Source organism: Entelurus aequoreus, linkage group LG12 (assembly GCF_033978785.1).
Source record: "Entelurus aequoreus isolate RoL-2023_Sb linkage group LG12, RoL_Eaeq_v1.1, whole genome shotgun sequence".
NCBI classification, from domain to species: domain Eukaryota; kingdom Metazoa; phylum Chordata; class Actinopteri; order Syngnathiformes; family Syngnathidae; genus Entelurus; species Entelurus aequoreus.
This window is the reverse complement of record NC_084742.1, coordinates 8892862-8915526: the sequence shown is the minus strand read 5'-3', so window position 1 is coordinate 8915526 and position 22665 is coordinate 8892862. Positions and strand designations below refer to the sequence as shown.

Below are 22665 nucleotides of genomic sequence, written 5' to 3'. Positions count from 1 at the left end.
CATTTATCTGCTTTTTTTGTGTGTTTCAGGTTATCATTACATATATGTACTGTTGCATTTGAACAATTGTATTGTTGATAATAGAGCTAATTATTGTTATTATTCATTATCAATAGTGCTATTGCTATTGGTATTTGTATTGCTCCATTTGTAGTGTAACAATGTTCATTGTAATTTCTGTATTATTATTTATTTCACTAACTCAGGGGTGTCCAAAGTGCGGCCCGGGGGCCATTTGCGGCCCGCAGCTAATTGTTTACCGGCCCGCCACACATTCTGCAAAAATTGCAAAATTGATAATATTGCAAAAATTAAAAAAAAAAATGAGGTGAAATCTAACAAGAAAAAGTTGCAATGTTGACACAAAGCTGCCATGCAGGCTGTTTTTTTTCTTTTGTCTTTGTTTATTTTTCTTTTTTTTGCCATTGCTTAAAAAAAAAAAAAAAAAAGACTAAAAATCTATGTTATAATGAATTATTACTTAAAAAAATATCACTTTAAAATGTTTTATGTGGAAAAAATATTGCATATATTGTGTGGTTGCCATATAAAAACATCGTTTTATTTGACAAAAGAGCATAAAACAAACAAAATAATCGTTCAAACGTAAAATGGACAGATATATCTGAAGTTGATCTCGTAATTTAAGTGTTAAAAGTAAAAAAAAAACTAATAAAAATGTATCACTTTATGAGTGAGAGACCTTTTGGATCCCAAATATATTTAGTAGGATTTTATTTAACTTTTCACTGTGATTACTCAAAAATATTAAATAATTAAAATCAATGGTGTCCTGCATTATTGATCTTTTAAGGCTCTACTACTAAATACTGCATATTTCAGTTTTACTATAAAAAACAAAGTTGTCTTTGACAGAAAAGGCATAAAACCTTCTTTTTTTTTTAACTTTAGAGATTTACTGTAAGCGTTAAATAAAAAATAATAATAATTTGACTTATTTTTAACATTTTAATGACTGAGACCCTTTATGGTCCCCGGTAGCCCTAAAGGTTAAAAAAAAAAGAAAATCCATATATTTTGTTAAGGTTTGAAAATGAAAAATATCAAAATGGCCCCCGCATGCTTAAATTTTTCCGTGTGCGGCCCTCAGTGGAAAAAGTTTGGACACCCTAACTGCTAACTGCTTCTTTGCTATTACTTTTACTATCATATTTGTACATGTCGTATTTGCTGATGTTGTTCTGTTGTTGTTGTTGTTGTTATTGTTGTGTTTGCTGTTGTTGTTGTTGTCGTCGTCTTTCTGTCTTATCCCCACAATTTCCCCCTCTGTCTTCGTTTTTTTCCTCTTTCTATCCCCTCATGCTCCGGCCCGGCTGCACCAAATAATAATATAAATCCATCCATCCATCCATCCATTTTCTACCGCTTGTCCCTTTCAGGGCCGCGGGGGGTGCTGGAGCCTATCTCAGCTGCATTCGGGCAATAAAATCAATTACAAATAAGGCAACAAGTAAAGTATCCCACACTTCTCTTTTGTAAAGTACATTTGTACAGCCGATATGGGCATCTACATCAACAACATGATTTGCCTGAGAAGCTGGACAGGACAAAAAATAAAAAATAAATGAATAAAGTGTACATTTGGCAGCCCTACCAGCAGATGGTGCTGTGGTGAAAAAAGTTTGCCCTGATTATCCCTTAGAACAGGCGCATCAAACTCGCTTTCCTTGAGGGCCACATCGCAGTTATGGTTGCCCTCAGAGGGCCGCATTTAACAGTGAATAATATACAGTATGAGTGTAAACGTGTATATATAAAACATGTGTATAATTGTCTGTCTTTTTTTACGTACGCTGTACAAAACCAAATCTTTAGATTGTACTGTATAAAACTGGCAGCTCAGTTGCCACAATTTTACCATAATATATATATATTTTTTAAATTTTTTACAGCATATAGAATAAAAAAATACATGGAATTAAATGGAATGGAAAAACGCTACCACTGTTTTTTTTAACGTTAAAATTCATGCAAGTTTGTTTATACTGTAAAATCTACGGTTATTGTTTTATAGTGTATTATTACTCTATATTGAAAGTGGACTTTACTCTAACATATTTTACTGTAAAATTTTGACATGAACAGTTTGTTGGATTACCTGCTTTGAAATCATAAGTCAAGCAGATATTTAAGTATTTATCTTTTTTTGGACAATAACATTGTTTTGAAATGTATGATGATATATATTTTTTTATTATTAGGGATAATTAAATTTTTGTAATTGTACGCAGTACATTTATTTTTGTATTACATTTATTGAGAAAAGATAAGGTACTTTATTTACACATTATTTCCACGCTTTCGAGGGCCACACAAATTGATGTGGCCAGATCTGGCCCCCGGGCCTTGAGTTTGACCCCTGTGCCTTAGAGCATGGGGTTCTTAACCTTTTTGACCTCGGGGCCCAACTTTACCACTACAAATGGAAATTAGTAATCCTACTCTAGATTTTAATCATAATCAATAATTATATCTAACCTACTTACAGTTTACAACCTTGATATGAAAGCATGTGTTAATCACAAATGTTATTATCAAGGCTTAGGTCAGGCTGATTATAAAGATTAATACGAATCAAATATACTGCAAAAGAAGAGAGTCATATAAATAGATTTACAAACATTTACGCAGTGCTAAAATAAATACATTCTTACTAAATTAATGATAAATAATAATGATATGTCCATCCATCCATCCATTTTGTACCGATTGTCCCTTTCTGGGTCACGGGGAGACTGGAGCCAATCAATGATAATATATATGTTTTCTAAATAAACTGTCAAGACAATTTGAGTGCAAATGAAAATACAACTTCACCACTCTAGTCATAATTTTTGCGCTTAAGAAACTTTTTTCTGACTTTAGCCCAACAGCATACTTGCCAACCCTCACGATTTTCCCGGGAGACTCCCGAATTTCAGTGCCCCTCCCAAAAATCTCCCGGGGCACCGAAATTTCTCCCGATTTCCACCCGGACAACAATATTGGGGGCGTGGCTTGAAGGCACTGCCTTTAGCGTCCTCTACAACCTGTCGTCACGCACCGCTTTTTCTCCGTACAAACAGCGTGCCGGCTCACTCACTTAATATGTGCGGCTTTTACACACACACAAGCGAATGCAACGCATACTTGATCAACAGCCATACAGGTCACACTGAGGGTGTCCGTATAAACAACTCTAACACTGTTACAAATATGCGCCACACTGTGAACCCACACCAAACAAGAATGACAAACACATTTCGGGAGAACATCCGAACCATGACAAACATAAACAAAACAGAACAAATACCCAGAATCCCTTGCAGCACTAACACTTCCAGGACGCTACAATATACACCCCCGCTACCACCAAACCCCGCCCACCTCAACCCCGCCCCATCTCCCGAATCCGGAAGTCTCAAGGTTGGCAAGTATGCCCAACAGTGGTTTCAGAAACACTGCCTTATAATGTTTCAATTGGAAAAATGAATGTGTTTGTATCACAATCCTCCATTTGTATGAATTATTTTCTATTGTGCCTGACATATTCTGCCTAGCAACAAGCTAAAGCAATGGACTGCCGCTTGATGCTGTTTGTTACTGTCCTCAGCTGCGTCATTGTGCCCAGCCTATTCTGCCTAGCAACAAGCGGATCCAATGTTGCTGCCTATTTGAATGAATGTTACTGTGCTTTTGCCGTGTCTCCTTTTCCTTTCTCTACTTTTCAGGGCAGCTCTTCTCCCCAGCTAATTTGTGCCCTAAATATTCTACCTAGCAACAACAAGTGCCTGCATACACTACCGTCGTTTTAAAACATTTGTATGAAATGTCTTTGCCGCCAAAAAATATCTGTTTCTCAGCTGTGATCCGTAGGGGCTGTGGTGGTACTCAGTGGTAATACACTTTTCCACCACTTGTGGCAGTAATGACGACATCAAACAAACAGAACCATGGTCATTGAGAAGTTTCTTAAGTGCAAAAAATATGACTAAATTGGTGACGCTGTATTTTCACTGGCACTTTATTTAAGAAACATACTTATTATTATTTTAGTTGATGTATTTCATTCTTATGCAATACATTTGGTTATTATTTAGTTTACTAATCAGCCTGGCCTAAGCCTATGGTTTATGTGTTAGATAAATAATAACATTTGTGATTAACACATGGTTTCATGTCATTTGACAAGGTTGTAAACTGTAAGTATGTTAGATATAATTATTGAATATGATTAAAATCAAGAGTAAGATTACTATATATATTTTTTGTCAAATTAAAAAATAAGATTTCCAATTCAGTGTTAATATTTGAGTGCTGTGGAAAAGTTGGGCCCCGAGGTCCAAAAGGTTAGAAACCCCTGGTTTGAATAATTTTTTGTAACTTTTTTTGATTTTGTTAAACAATTTTGGTATTATTTGACTCTGTCCTAAATTTATTCAAATGCATGTTTTTGGATTATTAGAAATACATAATTCCGTTTTTTTTATGATTTTGTGACTAACTCTTATCTCGCATCTGACTGCTGATTGGTTGGCTGTTGCACGCTGTCAATCAGTGTCACGTTGGCAAGAAGGCAGCCCTAAAAGGGCCAAACAGAGACCTTGTGGGCGGTTCAAATCGACAAGCTTCAGTCGGAGCGAGATTTTTCCGCCTGGCACAAGTGTTTGACTTGCCTCCATTCAATAGCGCTGCTTTATTTTTGGTCACTAACAAGTGCAGGGGACAAATCATTACTTCCATTCCTATCCCAACCCTGGCCTGGCCACACATGCACTTACTGGATTCACTTGGATATGCACACACAAGTACAAAATAATCCCATCACCACACACACATTCTCCCCAAGTTCCGAGTGAAGTCCTCTAAGCTACATGCTAAGCCCTCGGCCATACAAGGCCCAGATCCTCTCTGCTGCGCTCTGACATCCTTTTCCTTTGTGCTCCAAAAGGATCTTAGCAAGGGCACTCAGCCACAGTGAGTAGCCCTTTCATACACTGTGTGAGCTTGAAAGGGCGACTTGCTGCGGAACGCCACTTTTTAGGAGTGTGTTAACATTATCAAGGAAGAAATACTCCCTAGCTGCAGAAGTCAAGTGTTAAGGGCAGTTTAGGGGTACAACCAGCTATTGTAAGCTTTTTTGAGTGCATATATCCGCCCATCACTTGGAAACACACTATAGCAAAGATGTCCAAAGTGGGGCCCAGGGGCCAATTCTTCGAAGGCCTGCAGCTCATTCTAGAAATACTATTACAAAAAAACCATACAGATTCAATGTAATGAGAAAAAGTGGGCTATGATAACACAAATATGTTTTTCTTTGAAATTGTCATTGCTCAAAACAAAAATTATAATAATGAATCAAAATCAATGTTATGCATACTTGCTAACCCTCCCGTTTTTACCGGGAGACTCCCGGTATTCAGCGCCTCTCCCGATAACCTCCCGGCAGAAATTTTCTCCCGACAAACTCCCGGTATTCAGCCGGAGCTGGAGGCCACGCCCCCTCCAGCTCAATGCGGACCTGAGTGGGGACAGCCTGTTCTCACGTCCGCTTTCCCACAATATAAACAGCTTGCCTGTCCAATTATGTCATAACATCTAGGCTTTTAGAGAGTAGAGTGCACAACTGCGCACACAACAAGGAGACGAAGCAGAAGAACGAGGAAGTTACAGACATGGCGACGCCGTCGACGAGCAAGATGAAGAAATACGCTTGCAAGTTCCAAAACGAATGGAAACAAGAATTTCTGTTCATCCAGGACAGTTAAAAGGGGAAAGGGTATGTAATTATGTTGCCTGTACATTTTGTAGAACATACCTCTCCATTGAACACAGTGGCCGAAATTACATACTCATTCATGAACGGAGAAGTTAAACAGGACAATGCTGCCATCTACTGGGTAGCCTCCGGAACACTGAAATTCAAGTATTTATTTTATTTATATGTATAATAAAATAAATATATATATATAGCTAGAATTCACTGAAAGTCAACTATTTCATACATATATATATATATATATATATATATATATATATATATATATATATATATATATATATATATATATATATATATATATATATATATATATATATATATATATATATATATATATATATATATATATATATACACACTACCGTTCAAAAGTTTGGGGTCACATTGAAATGTCCTTATTTTTGAAGGAAAAGCACTGTACTTTTCAATGAAGATAACTTTAAACTAGTCTTAACTTTAAAGAAATACACTCTATACATTGCTAATGTGGTAAATTACTATTCTAGCTGCAAATGTCTGGTTTTTGGTGCAATATCTACATAGGTGTATAGAGGCCCATTTCCAGCAACTATCACTCCAGTGTTCTAATGGTACAATGTGTTTGCTCATTGGCTCAGAAGGCTAATTGATGATTAGAAAACCCTTGTGCAATCATGTTCACACATCTGAAAACAGTTTAGCTCGTTACAGAAGCTACAAAACTGACCTTCCTTTGAGCAGATTGAGTTTCTGGAGCATCACATTTGTGGGGTCAATTAAACGCTCAAAATGGCCAGAAAAAGAGAACTTTCATCGGAGGTCTCAAAGTTGGCAAGTATGCTGTTATGAATTATTGACCTATTGAAGGCTCCAATTACTTCACATCACATATTTTGGGGGGAAAATATTGCAAAGTTTGTGTTTGCCATAAAAAACAAAATTGTCTATGACAAAAAGGGCATAAAACAAACAAAACAAATCTTTTTTTTTTAAATTAAAATTGACAAATAGATCTGAAGTTAATCTAAAGATTTAAAGTAAAGTTAAAGTACCAATGATTGTCACACACACACTAGGTGTGGTGAAATTTGTCCTCTGCATTTGTCCCATCCCCTTGTTCACCCCCTGGGTGGTGAAGGGAGCAGTGGGCAGCAGCACTGCCGGGAATCATTTTTGGTGATTTAGATTTAAGCATTGAAAGTAAAAAAAAAACAAACAACAATAATCTTTGACTTATTTTTAACACTTTTATGATTCTTTCTTTCTTTCTTTCTTTCTTTCTTTCTTTCTTTCTTTCTTTCTTTCTTTCTTTCTTTCTTTCTTTCTTTCTTTCTTTCTTTCTTTCTTTAGTTTATTTCGAACAAGAACACACTTACAGCATAATACATCACACAATTTCATGTCATTTCTCTTTACATCATGGGGTGCTTTTGAATCCCTGAGGATTTTAGTGAGGTTATCATTTTATACTGTCATTGCTCAAAAAAGAGTAACAAATCAATGTAAAACAATCCAAAAACCTCACATTACATATTCCACTTTGATAATTTTTTGGGGAAAAATATTGCATGTTTTGTTTTTTTGCGATTAAAAAAAACAAGGGCATAAAAAATAAAGAAAAAGTTACAACTTTATATCAACAGATGGATCTAAAGTTGTTCTAGAAATGTAAACGTTGTTGAAAACAAAATGAATATATCCATCCATTCATCCATTTTCTTCCGCTTATCCGAGGTCGGGTCGCGGGGGCAGCAGCCGAAGCAGAGAAGCCCAGACTTCCCTCTACCATTTTTTTTATTTTCCAAATGTTTTTATTGAATTTTGCAGACAGTACAGCATGATGAGTCATGGCAACAGCAAGTTGAGGTATCTGCACATTTTACAATATGTAACATAATAAACCCCACCCCTTACAATACCCATCCACTCAATTCCCAAGGTAATTGTCACCTAGTGCCCATAACAAATATAGACACACATGAATATATGCAAACATAGATTCAATCTAACAAAATATATTAAAGATAAATAAAAGAATAGATAAGGTAAAATAAATAAATAATACATAAGATATCCATCCATCCATCCATCCATGTTCTACCGCTTGTCCCATTCGGGGTCGCGGGGGTGCTGGAGCCATAAAATATAACGTAAAAGTAAATAAACACAAGGAATGGGGGTTCCCTCTACCACTTTGTCTAACTCCTGCCAGGGGACCCTAGGTGTCCCCAGGCCAGCTGGGAGACATCGTCTCCCCAACATGTCCTGGGTCTTTCCCCTGGCTTTTGTGGATAATGCATATGTTTAAGAGTTATTTCTTTATTCATAATCATGTTTGAATCAGCTCATATTTTTCCATGTATACTCTGTATACCAGTTTCTCTTTGTCTTCAGATTGCCTGTTTAGACAGGGTCATAAACCATCAGGAATGTGAACACAACCCCCAAGTCTCTCTTCTTATCAGTGTTGAGAGGAGGGGTGGGGGGAGATGGGGGCTTTCTTTGTGTGAAAAAGAGTTGCTTTTTCCTTTGGAATGCCAGATCAACTTGGGCTACGCATTTGTATGTGTTGTTTGAGGCTGGTCTCTATTCTCAAATATTTGACAATAAATGACAAAATACCTATACTGTGCTTGGTGGTACCTTTGAGATCAGTTTATATGTCATCTAAGGAACTTGGGACTGACCAGCGTTTTACATCCCACTTGGAGGAACATCTGGTCAAACGCAACAATTTCTACAGGCCACACGTGCCTTAAGGCGCGAGGCGTTAGGGGGGGGGGGGGGGGGGGGGGAAGGATGACTTATTTCTAACATGTTTATGACTGAGACCCTTTTGGGTCCCGGGGACCAAACTTAAGGAGAACCCTAAAGGTAAAGAAAATCTATAGTGTATTGTAATGGTTTTAAAAAATGACAAATATGAAAACGGCCCCCGCTTGCTTTGTTTTTTCAGTGTGCAGCCCTCAATGGAACGATACAATAGACACAGCAACATGGATTATGTTACCTTTCGGCAAAGACGTCTTTTATGTTCAGGACTACCTAACCCTGAGATATGTAAGAAAAGCAGCCTTACGTCCCATTCTCGGCCCGCGAATGCATGTAATCCTCTAATCTGGCATTGTCGGATACCACTCTCACGCCAAATCCCCTGACTGTGGGCCTCATGCCGCCGGATTCGATCCCTTTCACAGCAGCAGGATTATTGCCATGCTGCAGGATGAGGCTAATAATCAAAATTGTGAGAGTATGGGGAATGTCTCATCGTAAAACACGAGGTTCCATTCCAGGAAGTGATATGCTTAAAGGGCTCCGGCAATAATTAACTATTTCATAACAATGCAGGTTATTGCAGGTGAGAGCACATGTCTTATTAAAACCCTTGATCATGTTGTTATCACTTTTTTGTAGACGTGTTTCTACTCATCCAGATTGCCAAAAAAAAAAAAATCTGGATGGATTCCTGACAGGATTCCTGCACACACAAAACAAGGTCTGTCTCTCTCACAGGCATTTAGAAGTGTGTGTTATTTAGCTTTTTTGCCCACCCTAACCTTCCATCCGTCCTGGTCTTATTCATATTCAGCTCCAGTTCTGCACCCCGTGCTTGTACGCACACACAGTGGATGGGTATGTAATCCCTTTATTGTTGCTGAGACTTGGCAACAACAAATATGTTAGAGGGCAAGCCGGCACAAGTTGAAGGAAATGCTTGCTGGTTTTTTTTATTTTTTTTATGTATCATTTGTTTTCGTATATATCTCATTCCAAGTGCAGGCGTGCAACACAGAGGCAAGCAACGACTTAAGATAAACACGTGTATATAAGTACAACTATATGTAAGTATGTATATATAAGAGATTATTTAAATATTTTCAATTCGCCCCTAATGACAGTACGGGTTTACTTCCTATTTCCTATGTTAGACAATATTATTTGCATTTGTTCCAGCCCTTTATACTGTCCCACAGGTTTTTAAAATATGTGCTTATTATTGAGTTTGAGTTTTTTTTTAGTTTGAGTTTGAGTTTATTTCGAACATGCAAGCATACAACATGATACATCACAATTTCCAGTTTCTCTTTTCAACATGTTCGAAAAGGAGTAGGAAGAAGCAGAGCTTATTTAATCCTACCCCTTTTCTTTTACATAACAGTAGCTAAAACTTTTGTTCACTTCCTGTTCTCAATTTATTCACAATATACCCCATAAGTAATCACAATAAAAATAAATAAATAAATAATTATATTATTTTATTATTTATTATATTATTTATTATAATATTATATTTTAATTAGCAGTATATTTTTTTTATTGTTATGATTATTACGCCTTGAAATGCTTCACTGATTAGCAGCAATATTTTTCATGCATAGGCGGCACGGTGGAACAGGGGTTAGTGCATGTGCCTCACAATACGAAGGTCCTGGGTTCGACCCCTTTCTGTTTGGAGTTTGCATGTTCTCCCCGTGACTGCGTGGGTTCCCTCCGGGTTCTCCGGCTTCCTCCCACCTCCAAAGACATGCACCTGGGGATAGGTTGATTGGCAACACTAAAATGGCCCTAGTGTATGAATGTGAGTGTGAATGTTGTCTGTCTATCTGTGTTGGCCCTGTGATGAGGTGGCGACTTGTCCAGGGTGTACCCCGCCTTCCGTCCGAAGCAGCTGAGACAGGCTCCAGCACCCCCCACGACCCCCAACGGGACAAGCGGTAGAAAATGGATGGATGGATGGATGGATGGATATTTTTCCTCAGTGTCAAAACACTCAATATCCTAAGGACAAAAAAAATGCCTTCTTCCCAAAAACTGCTGTCAAAGGCAAAGAACTGGGAACTCAACTGATAATGAATCAAACAATAGATGGGTAAAGAATTCGTCCATTAGAAATCTTACCCAACCAGAAAAAGATGTTTGGCGAAAGGGTCGAACTCTGCCATGACGCCACGTCAGGTTCTTACAGTTGATTTGATCACAGCGACGGAATCAGCAAATGGGAAAAACAACCTAACAGAAACCGAAGGGGAGCAAATATGGCTGGAAGTGACAGCAGCTCTTTCTATTGCCAAGCCCCCACTCCCAAACCTCTCCTTGGAGGAGAGGAAGGCAGTAACATCACTGAGCAAGAATGAAAACATCATGATCCTGCCAGCTGACAAGGGGAGATGCACAGTCATTCTCAACACAACTGACTACCAAAACCAGTTGCTTACACTCCTCAAAGACTCTAACACAGGGCCGGCCCGTGGCATAGGCCGTATAGGCAAATGCTAAGGGCGCCGTCCATCAGGGGGCGCCACGCCAGTGCCACAAATGTTGGAGAAAAGAAAAAAAAAAAAAAAAAAGTTGGTACTATTATTTCTAAATACAAAAAACAATCCCACGTTAAATACAATGCAAAGTAAAGCCTATTTAATAGAAATATTTGTTACAACATTACGCCCCCCCCCTCCCCCCGCACGGTGCGCCCCCTCCCTTCCCGTATCTCTTTGGACGTCACCACATCAAAAAATCATCACAAGATGTCAAAACGGCCAAAACTGTCAGGTGCCCAGGGAAGAAAAAAAAGAAAAGAAGAGGAGGAGAAACGAGAAAAAGACAGAGGAAGCAGGTAGGTAACGTTAGCCTACATGAAATTATTTGTCTGTTACAGAATGTGATAGTAACCTGGCTTTTTAGCATCAAGCTAATGTTACTTGATTCAGCAATTGCTAATCAATAAATAGCTAGTTCTGTTTTAACGTCGGGTTAATATTGTGGGGGGGGCTAAATTATTATGGAAAATAATAATGTAACGTTAGGTAATTACAGTACTCCCACCTTACATTCCTCAGGGACATTTGTATTAGATCTTTTCAGCAGGTGTTTTTTGTTTACATTGTTATTGCCTTCTGATTCGCTAATGTTTGCCCTGCAGGTAATAGTCACTTTTCCACCCTTTTATATATTAGGTATAGTTGTAAGGCTAGTTGTTAAAGTGCACATCATTAATGTTAATTAAGCAATATCACATGAGAGGGAATGCTCTTTTTTAATTTGAGCACTGCTGTGATTCGGTTAAAGATAATCATAACATAACATTCTTATATATGTTAATTTGCTTTCTTTAAGTAAAAAAAAAGGTCAAAGACAAAGCTATTCGGTTTCTTGTGAGTATATACACTTCACTGCCGATGTGGGGGGGGGGGGGGGGGGCGCCACCTAAAATCTTGCCTAGGGCGCCAGATTGGTTAGGGCCAGGCCTGGGAGATGCACAGTCATTCTCAACACAACTGACTACCAAAACCAGTTGCTTACACTCCTCAAAGACTCTAACACATGAAATACTCAAAAGGGATCCGCCAAATGGGTACAAGAGGAGAATCATCGAGTGCTTACAAGCTCTACAAAAGTCAGAAGCCATCAACCTGGCATTGTATTACTGCTAATACCCAGAAGAAACCATCCCTGGTATTTATGGGGCTCCCCTCAGACCCATTGTCAGCAGCATCAACTCTGTGACATACAATCTTGCTGAGCATGTGGCCAACATCTTAGCACCTACACTGAAAAAAAAAAAAAAAGTTGAGAAAACGCAAATTTTCAAGGCAACATGATGCAACAAGATTTTTGCGTTTTCTCAACTTTTGACTTGTTATGCCAACTCGATCTTGTTCACCTAATTATGATATTTACGTCGGACCAACAATAAAGTTCATGCTTCAATTCCATGTATTTTTACCTTCAACTAACTCGGAAATTCTTGTTACTTCAGTTAGAAAACTTCCTTTACAAGTCAAGTAACATTTATGTTGCTGTAATTGTTTTTAAGAAATGCTGAATGAATAAATAAAATAAAGAGCACACATCAAAATATATCTAAAACTTTGTTTATTTCTCATTCAGAAACATGTTTAACATACGGGTTAAACCCTTATTGTTGGTCCCACAAAAATATAATAATTTGGTGAACAAGAAGATCCGTGTTGACATAACTCTTATCTCAACTTGTAAATCTTAGTTAAGTCAACAATAGTAGTCAAAGGTTGAGAAAACGCAAAAATCTTGTTGCATCATGTTGCCTTGAAAATTTGCGTTTTCTCAACTTTTTTTTTTTTTTTTACAGTGTATGATTGGCAAAAATTCCACATCATGTCCAAAACTCGATTGATTTTGTAGCGAAGATCAGAGATTTGAAACCGGACAAAAATGAAATTATAGTTTCATTGGATGTCACCTCCCTGTTCACCTGTATTCCAACCCAGGATGCAGTGAGGCAAAGTCTACTAGGTGATCGCACCTTACAGGATAGATCCACACTAAACCCAGAACAGATTTGCCTTTTGTTGGACCTTACCCTTAAAACTACATGCTTTCATTTCATGGGGACGTTTTACCGACAAGAACATGGTTGAGCCATGGGATCACCTGTATCCCCAATAGTAGCAAACCTTTACATGGAGGACATGGAAAAAAGAGCTCTGAGCTCTTTTAAGGGAGCAGCATCAAGTCATTGGTACAGATATGTGGATGACACGTGGGTGAAAATCAGAAACCAAGAAGTGCAAGCAGACAGATTCTGGACAGGAAGGACGGATGGTACGAAAGAGGAGTGAGGGAAGCCATCTATGTCAAGGTTAAAAAAACGTTGCATTAAAACAGTTGTTTTTCTCACTACGAGAAAGGGGAAACAATCCTTGCCCAGGCACACCCTCCTGGTTTTTTTTGGAGTATAAATATTTGGGGTTTGGTCACCCACCGTTTGGATTTGATCTGACCAATCTAAGTCTATGAGCACGAACTGATGAAGCCTGCTCGGATGAGCGGCGAAACGTCTTCCAAGACAAACCAAACAGTCCAGTTGCGATCGATTGAACGCCCTGAGATGACAACGACCTGGATGAATGAGAACCTTCATAGGTATGCTGTAAAACTATTATGTGTATATATTAATATTACTCAATATTATTAGGTGTTGATATTAATATTACTTAATATTTCAAATATTATTTTGTCTGAAATAAAAAGATTCACTATTACATTTTGGGAATTTTGACTCTTCCACAGTTTTTTTTAATAAAAAAAAATGTTAACAACACACACATACTTTAACTGATATATATATATATATATATATATATATATATATATATATATATATATATATATATATAAATATATATATATATATATATATATATATATATATATATATATATATATATATATATATATATGTATATGTATATATATGTATATATATATATATATATATATATATATATATATATATATATGTATATATATATATATATATGTATATGTATATATATATATATATGCATATATGTATATGTATATATATATATATATATGTATATATATATATATAAATGCATTATATATATGTATATATACATACTCTATATATATAATGTATGTAGTGTATATATGTTTATATATGTATGTATATATGTATATGTATATATGTTAATATGTATATATATATATGTGTGTATATATATATATATATATATATATATATATATATATATATATATATATATGTGTGTGTATATATATATGTATATGTATATATGTATATATATACATATATATATATATATTTGTATGTATATAAAGAAAATGTATTTAATATATTGTAAATATATAATGTATATATATATATATACATGTATGTGTATATATATATGTGTGTATATATATATATATATATATATATATATATATATATATATATATATATATATATATATATATATATATATATATATATATATATATACATACATACTTATATATACATATATATTAATGTTGATTGATTGATATAATGCCTTCTTCCCAAAAACTGCTGTAAAACTATTATAAGTTGATATTAATATTACTCAATATTTAAAATATTGTTTGGCCTGAAATAGAAATATTCATTATTAAGTATATTATGGGGATTTTGACTCTTCCACAATTTTTTTATATTAAAAAAAAGTATGTAAACAACACATACATACTTTAATTTATATATATATGTATGAATGCACACACACACACAATTAATTACTGTTGTTGTTAATTGTAGTAAAAGATGCAGAAATTTGCTGCATGCTTTGAATGGGAAAAGGCAGCGCCAGCTGGTGGGAAAATAATGCGGTGAAATAAAAATGAGGTTGTCGGAATTGAAATCATAACATGTGGATAGAGTTGCCTGAGCATAAATGTGAGATCAAAAATGTCATTTTCAACAAACTTGTTAGGAACATATTAATCCTTTTAGGCCAACTTAAGCAGCACGGATGACAATTTGAATTAAATGTTTAGTTTTGTAATGAATATTCTCCGGCAACTTTGACACGTGTAAGAACGGAATGGCACAGAATGTCCGTATCATGGCGTTACAGGGCTGGAATGTGTGTTATTCTCCGACAAGGATGATATTTGCACCAGAAAGTCTTCACCCAAAGCGCTGATTGATTGCGTAATTGGCGGTACTCCTCTCTCTGTCCACTCCAGCTCGCAGTAATGAAAGGGCCTGCTTTGCTGCCTATAATGCCATATAAACCTGCACTTTAGCCAATCTCCAGCTGTCGTTTCCTAGCATCTTTCTCTCTCTCTCTCTCTCCGTGTTCCCTCTGCGGCCGTCTCTCAATGTACAGACAAGGGCTCTGCGCGGAGCACCAGCTTTAGATTGCAAAGCACAGATCCGCCCGGGTACACTTGGCAGCGGACTGTCAAGCACGACGCGGCGGCACAACGGGTTCGCTCGACCGATGCTTAGGCAAACAGATGAAGACGAGAGGACAAGCAAGGTGGAAGGTAGAACAGGAGCGCTGTGCTGTCACTAGGGGTGTGGTGCGATTGGCTCCAGCTGCTTCTTAAAGAAAAGGAGTGACTGCTTGGGTTTGCACCACCAGTGCCTAACGCCCTTTCATTGATGCCAGCAAGACGTCCTGGTAGCTTTGCTGAGCCGAACAATGCAGATAAATGTGTGTGTCCGCGCTGCAAGGCAACTACGAGTCATTGCGAAAAGCCCCTGACCTCAACCCCACCAATATATCTAGGATGAACACACGCCAACATTTTGTAGGCTGATCATCTCCATGTTTCCTTCCATTGTCGTTAGCGTGATTGTCAGCTGTCCCAAAACTTTTGTTCATATCTTCTTTTAACATTTATTTTACCAGGAAATAGGAAATGAGAGCAGCTTTTCATTTCCAGTTGAAGTTAAAGTACCACTGATAGTCACACACACACCAGGTGTGGTGAAATTACCCTCTGCATTTGACCCATCCCCTTGTTTCACCCCCTGGGAGGTGAGGGGAGCAGTGAGCAGCAGCGGTGGCCGCGCTCGGGAATCATTTTGGCGATTTAACCCCCAATTCCATGACGACCTGGCTAGAAGTCGCAGCAAAAGCAAAAACAGTAAACGTGATTACGATACAAGCAATACAAAAGACAAAGGAGTCAAAAACTATGTAAGTAAATATTAATGGAGATGGCCATCAGAAGGGGAGTTAACATGTACATCAATAAAAATTAGGTCCGTTGCTATTTCTGTATCCAGGAAGCACATCGCATTGGCCACATCATTTATGTTGATGGAAAATAAGTTTGGGCCCGATATGGAACCTTGGGGCACACCTTTAGAAATGTATCCATTCATTTTTCTACTGCTTGACCCTCTTATGAGGAATTATGAGATTAAGCATTTGTTCTAAACATTACGGGCTTGAATGAGGATCTGTGTCGGTGTTGATTTTAATTACCTATAATAATATTCTGTATTAATATTTGTTTCATTTTTAATTGTATTTTTGTAAGTATTTTTCTTTAATTTACATTTAGTACTGTACTTGTAATATTGTATGCATATCTACTGGGTAGTGGTTGACTTTAATTGCCTAAATTTAATTTTTTAAAATAATTCCTTAAAAATGCTATTCATTTATTTTTTTGATTTTAAATTATTATTAGCTACATCTATTTGTATTTTATCAAAAACAGTTATGTTTTACAAATATTAAAAATATGTTTCTTCATTTCTTCTAAGTATATGTTATGTAATGTTCCATTTTTTAAAGGTATTTTACTTACTATTATTATTACTCTTAGGGTCTGCATGAATTTGATGTTTTTAATCTATAACACAGATTCTATAGTAGGTAATTCCATTCCCTATGATTATTGCAAGTACTTAACTTTAAAAAAATAGTTATTTGAACATTTTATTTTTATATTTTTTTTATTTTAAAATATCCTTGGCTATATAAAAAAATTTTTTTCAATAACACAATTATTGCAAGTGTATTTTTACATTTTATTTTTTTATTTAATTCATTTTGATTTTTTTAAAGTATTTGTTTATTACAATTGTGCTTTGTATTATAAACAGGGTATACATGCATTCCATCTTTCCATTTTTTAATCTATAACAGATTCCATAGGAGTGGATTTAATTGCCTATAATATGTATTTTGATATTTTTTTTTGCATAATTCTTGTTTTAAACATATTTATTTATTTATGTATTTATTATATGTATTATTATTATTATTATTAGTTATATTTATTTTTGTTTCCTTGATCAGTAATACAATTAGCTTTACAATTATTACAACATTTATTTCATTATTTGTTTATTTATCAATCCTTTGATTCAATTGATTTCTAAAATATATTTCATTTACTATAAAACTGCTGGATGAAACTTGGTATGCATGCATTCATTTTTTTTAACAGAATATATAGTAGCAGGTTTTATTCCCTATAATTATTGAAAATATTTTTCTTTAATTAAATTATTTTATTTAATTTTTTAATTAAAGCCTGTTTTTCTTTTTGTTAAAACATATACCAATAGTATATTTAATGATGCAAAATTGTTCCCATTTTTCCTGTATTTACCGTATAGCTGTAAGTGATTCCAGGAGTGTAATGTATAGGATCTGTTTCCAGCTTTACCTTTAACCGAAAAGCCAATATCCAGACCCCCCCCCCCGTGGGCCAACAGGGAGCTCTGCGAGGCTTACGGGGGTGGGGGACTGCTGCAGATCCTTTTTCTCACTGAGCATTTGAAGGCGAGTGGGGCTAAAGCATACGCCATGACTTATTCAAAGATCTCCCCTTAAGGTGGGAGCTTGCATTGTATATCCAAGGAGGGATTGGCAGCATTATGTGGACATTGACTGGAGACTTGCACTGTAATGATTGGATTTTGTTTGCTCTGTGTGGGTATGTGTGTGTGTGAATGTGTGCGTGCGTGTGTGTGTGTGTGTGTGTTCCAAACTCAGGATACCTTCTCTTCCTTGTGACTGACAGATGCTCTTCTCCTGAGCAAATCCACGCGACAAGACACGAGTGAAGTTTGCTGCTCATAGAGATTCCTTTTGGCATTTCCACTCACTTGGACGTCAGGTTGATGTTTCAAGTAAGATAGACAGTCAAAGCAGGCCAAGGTGGACCTGCTGCATGGTATTGTGAGTAATTGTGGCACAGCTTGGATCTGGTCTCCTCGCCATTAACTTTCCACTGATATATTCCAATCCCTCCAACTCCTCATTTGCACATTGAGCAGGATTACATCCGGAACTGCACCATGCATCTTAAACATGTCACTGGGAAGTTTTGACGCCTTCAGGAGATTAGAGCGACATGGTTCTGATGATCACTAAGGGGCGTTTTGATGTGTTCAAGTCGAACATTGGCTCGATAAAAGGAAGTGTTTTATGGCAGGTTATTATAGGGCTCTTTATAGCACTTTGAAGAAGGTCAATGGCCATAGGTTCCAACTAAAGTGTGCAGTGGCAGCTGTAATCGCTCCACTCGATATGGTACAATAATAATTGCAAGTCGGGGAACATCTCGTCTAGTTGAACAAACATTAGCCCCTCCGGAGTTAATACAGATGTCTGCATTGATGGAAGGTGCCAACATTTCCAGTGCCGCTGAAATGGACGAGGGCGTACGATCACTAATGGACCATCTTGTCGACATGCAGATTTCCATTCTTGTGGAAATTATACGTTAGTTGGGCTAATAGGAAGTAAGTCGACTTAAAGTCGGGTCAGGCTGGCATCAACGTAATTGCAAATTGGCACCACTTTTGATGAAAAAAAATAAAAAAATACAATAGCTATACATACAAAAATATATTATAATGCTGTATTGTTTCGATTAATGGAATAGTACGGATAATAATTGTCATTAATACTACTTATGATAATACTAGTACAGTCAATTCAACACAGATGATTATAAATTGGTATTAGTAACTAAAAAGATAAAGATAAATATATTTGCAATGATTGTAGTACATTACCACAGATTTTTTTTATACATTATAAATGTCCTTACAGTTTTGTAAAAAAAAAAAAAAATTTTTTAAATTAATACCAGTTTAAAAAAATCTATTCCAAGTAAAATATTTGGAATTATTGTAGGACATTCAACTGCAAAATAGAACATTACACCAATTGTAATTGTGGTTACAATTTATAATATTAATAATTTAATAACAATAATAATAAAACATTTTTTTAAATAGCCGTTTTAAAAAACATAAAGTAAAAATACTTGTAATAATGGCAAGAAATGACATTGCCACACAGATTATTTTGCAGATAAAAAATGTTCTCACAATTTATAATAATGATAAAATAATATTAATAATAAAAATAAAAAACGTAAATTGAAAAAAAAAAAGTTTTTGAATCAAATACCAGTTAAAATGTAATCCAAATAAAGTAAAATGATTGCAATAATTGTAGAAAATTCAACTGACACATTATATCACAGATTAATATGTGATTACAATTTATAGTAAAATTATATATACGTATATATTTATGTATATATAGTACACATTTTAAAACATTCTAAAAAAAAATTGCCACAGATGATTTTACTAAATAAATATGTGATTAAAATAATAATAATACAAAATGAATGACAATAATAATAACAATAATATATTTTCAAATAAATAATTCTCTTAATTTTTTTTATTGAAGATTAGAGTAAAATGCCAATACAAACAAGAGATGACCCGTCAGATTTTCGGATTGTCTTAATTTTTTTAAATTTCAAATATTAATAAAATAATATAATAATGAAAATAATAATTCATTACAATAAAAAAATAATAACAAATAGTATTAATAATAAAACAAATAGCACAAACAAATTAAGTAAAAAATAAAAGTACAAATTAAAAAAAACTTGCAATAACTGCAGAAAATTGTACAAACAGAAAATATCAAAAACCATAATGATAATCCGAGAAGAAAAACATCTATGAAAAAAATAAAGGTTTTGAATATCTCATTCAATAGTTTTTCAATACTTCCTATTATACTGTAAAGAAGTAACCAACCATTACAATGCACCTCCACCTACCTGGTTGGGGCTTGCTGCCGATGCCATAACTTCTATTATTGGTGACCGTCCAAACGTCCTTCCATGTCAAAATGTCGTTATAAAGAGTCACGTGTACTCCTCCGTATTTGTGGAAAAGTTGTGAGGACAATATACATCTGTGATATTGATTATCCATTGTTTAGCTCTCATTGGGTGCTCCTGACGTCAACTTTTTAGCAGCTACAATGACAGAATGAGTGCTGTGAGTGTGTGTGTGTGTGCGTGTGTGTGTGTGTTGTCCCGGAGAGACAATTCGAAACGAAGATTATGTGTGAGGTGGATGAGTCACTCCTGAGCGGGGGGGAAAAGTTTATAAACCATGCACAGGATCAGCTTGTTGAACAACAATATTATCACTTATTTATAAGGCAGGCTTAATAATTCTATACTGGCATTTTCCCAAAAGTTTGCAGAGCTACATTGGACCAGGAAATGAGGCAGAGTGGGTGTTCTTTCCTTTTCACAACCTCAATTGTATGCGTAAACTCCCTTCATGACACAAAGCAGGAGCTTCCACCATGTTCTAGCTGAATACATGAATACAAACCCTTACTGTAGATCAGCTGTGTCTAAAGTGCGGTCCGGGGGCCATTTGCAGCCCGCAGCTTAAGTTTTGTTGGCCCGCAACATGTTGTTGGGGGGAAAAAAAACAACAGAAAAAATATAGGAAAAATGGGCAAAAAGACGTAATGTAATGATAACACAGCTGGAAATGTTGTACAAAATTTGAAAAGTCTTAGTAATTGGGGCAAATGTTGATTTTCTTTATTTTGTCAAATAAATCCTACAAACAGTGTAAAAAGTTAGAGTCCACGTTGTGTTATACGTTAGAAATTGTATTAATAATACTTATTAGTATCAACATTTCAGCTTTTTGTCGTTACATTGTGTATTTTAGCTATTTTTCTTACATTTGTACTTTTTTTTTTTTTGGGACGATATATATACACCCGAGCTGCTGTCCGTAAATGGCCCCCTGGCCACACTTTGGACACCCCTGCTGTAACTATTAGTGTCATATTTGTGTTTTATGGAACAAAGTATTCCAAGTGTTGTCTTTAAAAATAACACGTAATGTCTGTTTTTGCATCTTTTTGTTAACATAATAAAAAAATGTCAGAATAGCCCCCGCATACTTTGACTTTTCAGTTTGTGGAAAAAGTTTGCCTTAGGCATCGTTCGTCACAGTAAAGTCACATACTTTCTATTAATTGTGTATTTAAATTGATTATGCTTGTTTTTGATTGATTGAAACTTTTATTAGTAGTATTGCAAAGAAAGAGAACACATTATATGAAACAGTACAGTTTACACAGTACAGTACATATTCTGTACAATTGACCACTAAATGGTAACACCCGAATAAGTTTTTCAACTTGTTTAAGTCGGGGTCCACGTTAATCAATTCATGGTACAAATATATACTTTGATTGATTTATTCAGACTTTTATTAGTAGATTGCACAGTACAGTACATATTCCGTGACCACTAAATGGTAACACCCAAGTAAGTTTTTCAACCATAATACAGTCAAATATATACTATCAGCATAATTATTACTATTGCCACTGTATGTTGTATATTGATATAAAATATTACATTACACCTAAAAATGTGCTGCTCTGAAACATACATGTCCATATTGTGGGAGAAATGAAGGTTTGTTTTTAAATTTTAGTCAAGTATTTTAGGTTACAAGCGCACCATGTACCTTGACTTTTTTTTAATTTTAATGTGAAGTATCATTCATAATTAACTACATTTCCCTCTTTGTGGTACTGATGCTAGTGGTCTCTCGTGATTGACACGGTTTTTATTTGTCTTGTCAACAGAACCATGGCGGTGAACCATGACGTCACCGGCTTCTCAAACCACCTTGGGGCAAATCTCACTTCTGATTGGCTCAAAACGAGGAAGTACCTTCGCGGCCAATCACACACGCGTTTACTCACCGATTAGCCTGTACCAACATGGCAGCGCTCTGAGTCCTGCAGGAAGCAACCAGGAGTAAATAAAGACACATTTGACGTTTTAGAGGGAGCGACAGCGTCCGGACGTCCGTGTTTAGGACCGGTTGGATCCGAGGGGGGAAAATGTCGAGTGACGGCAGTAAAAAACAGTTCTGGAAAAGAAACGCAGCGAAGGTTCCTGGCAGGTGAGTGACGTGTTCCCCTACGGTTGGCTAGATTAGCCTAGCTAGCTTCATTCACTCCAGTGCTGTGATTTAAGCACAAGTTTCACTTTCAGTCACTGTCAAGCTCTTTGGCGTAGCGTTCGCGACTTTTAACCCCGCTTACATGGCGCGGTATCTACGACATATTAGTCAGGCGGGTGCTTTTGACTCGCTCCAAACAGGCTAACTAAGAGGTGCTAATATGCTAATAGCATCCCATGAAATGTGTCACAGTGCAATCAGGGATCGAACTATTACACAACAGCCACTTGGCATCACGGAGTAGCTCTGATTCTACAGCAGAATGTCATCT

General features: G+C 36.0%; 2 protein-coding genes across 3 annotated transcripts in view; one reads left to right on the top strand and one right to left on the bottom strand.

Moving 5' to 3' along the window:
- Positions 1-20386, bottom strand: part of cerk (ceramide kinase) — a 92594-nt gene extending 72208 nt beyond the window's left edge. The window contains exon 1 of the mRNA XM_062064591.1: positions 20159-20386. Within this exon, the coding sequence (XP_061920575.1) occupies positions 20159-20315 (157 nt within the window). The 5' untranslated portion in view covers positions 20316-20386. The remainder of the gene's footprint in view (positions 1-20158) is intronic.
- Positions 20387-22011: 1625 nt separating this feature from the next.
- Positions 22012-22665, top strand: part of tbc1d22a (TBC1 domain family, member 22a) — a 283486-nt gene continuing 282832 nt past the window's right edge. For both annotated transcript variants that reach the window (XM_062064592.1, XM_062064593.1), the window contains exon 1: positions 22012-22334. In XM_062064592.1, the coding sequence (XP_061920576.1) occupies positions 22273-22334 (62 nt within the window). In that variant the 5' untranslated portion in view covers positions 22012-22272. The remainder of the gene's footprint in view (positions 22335-22665) is intronic.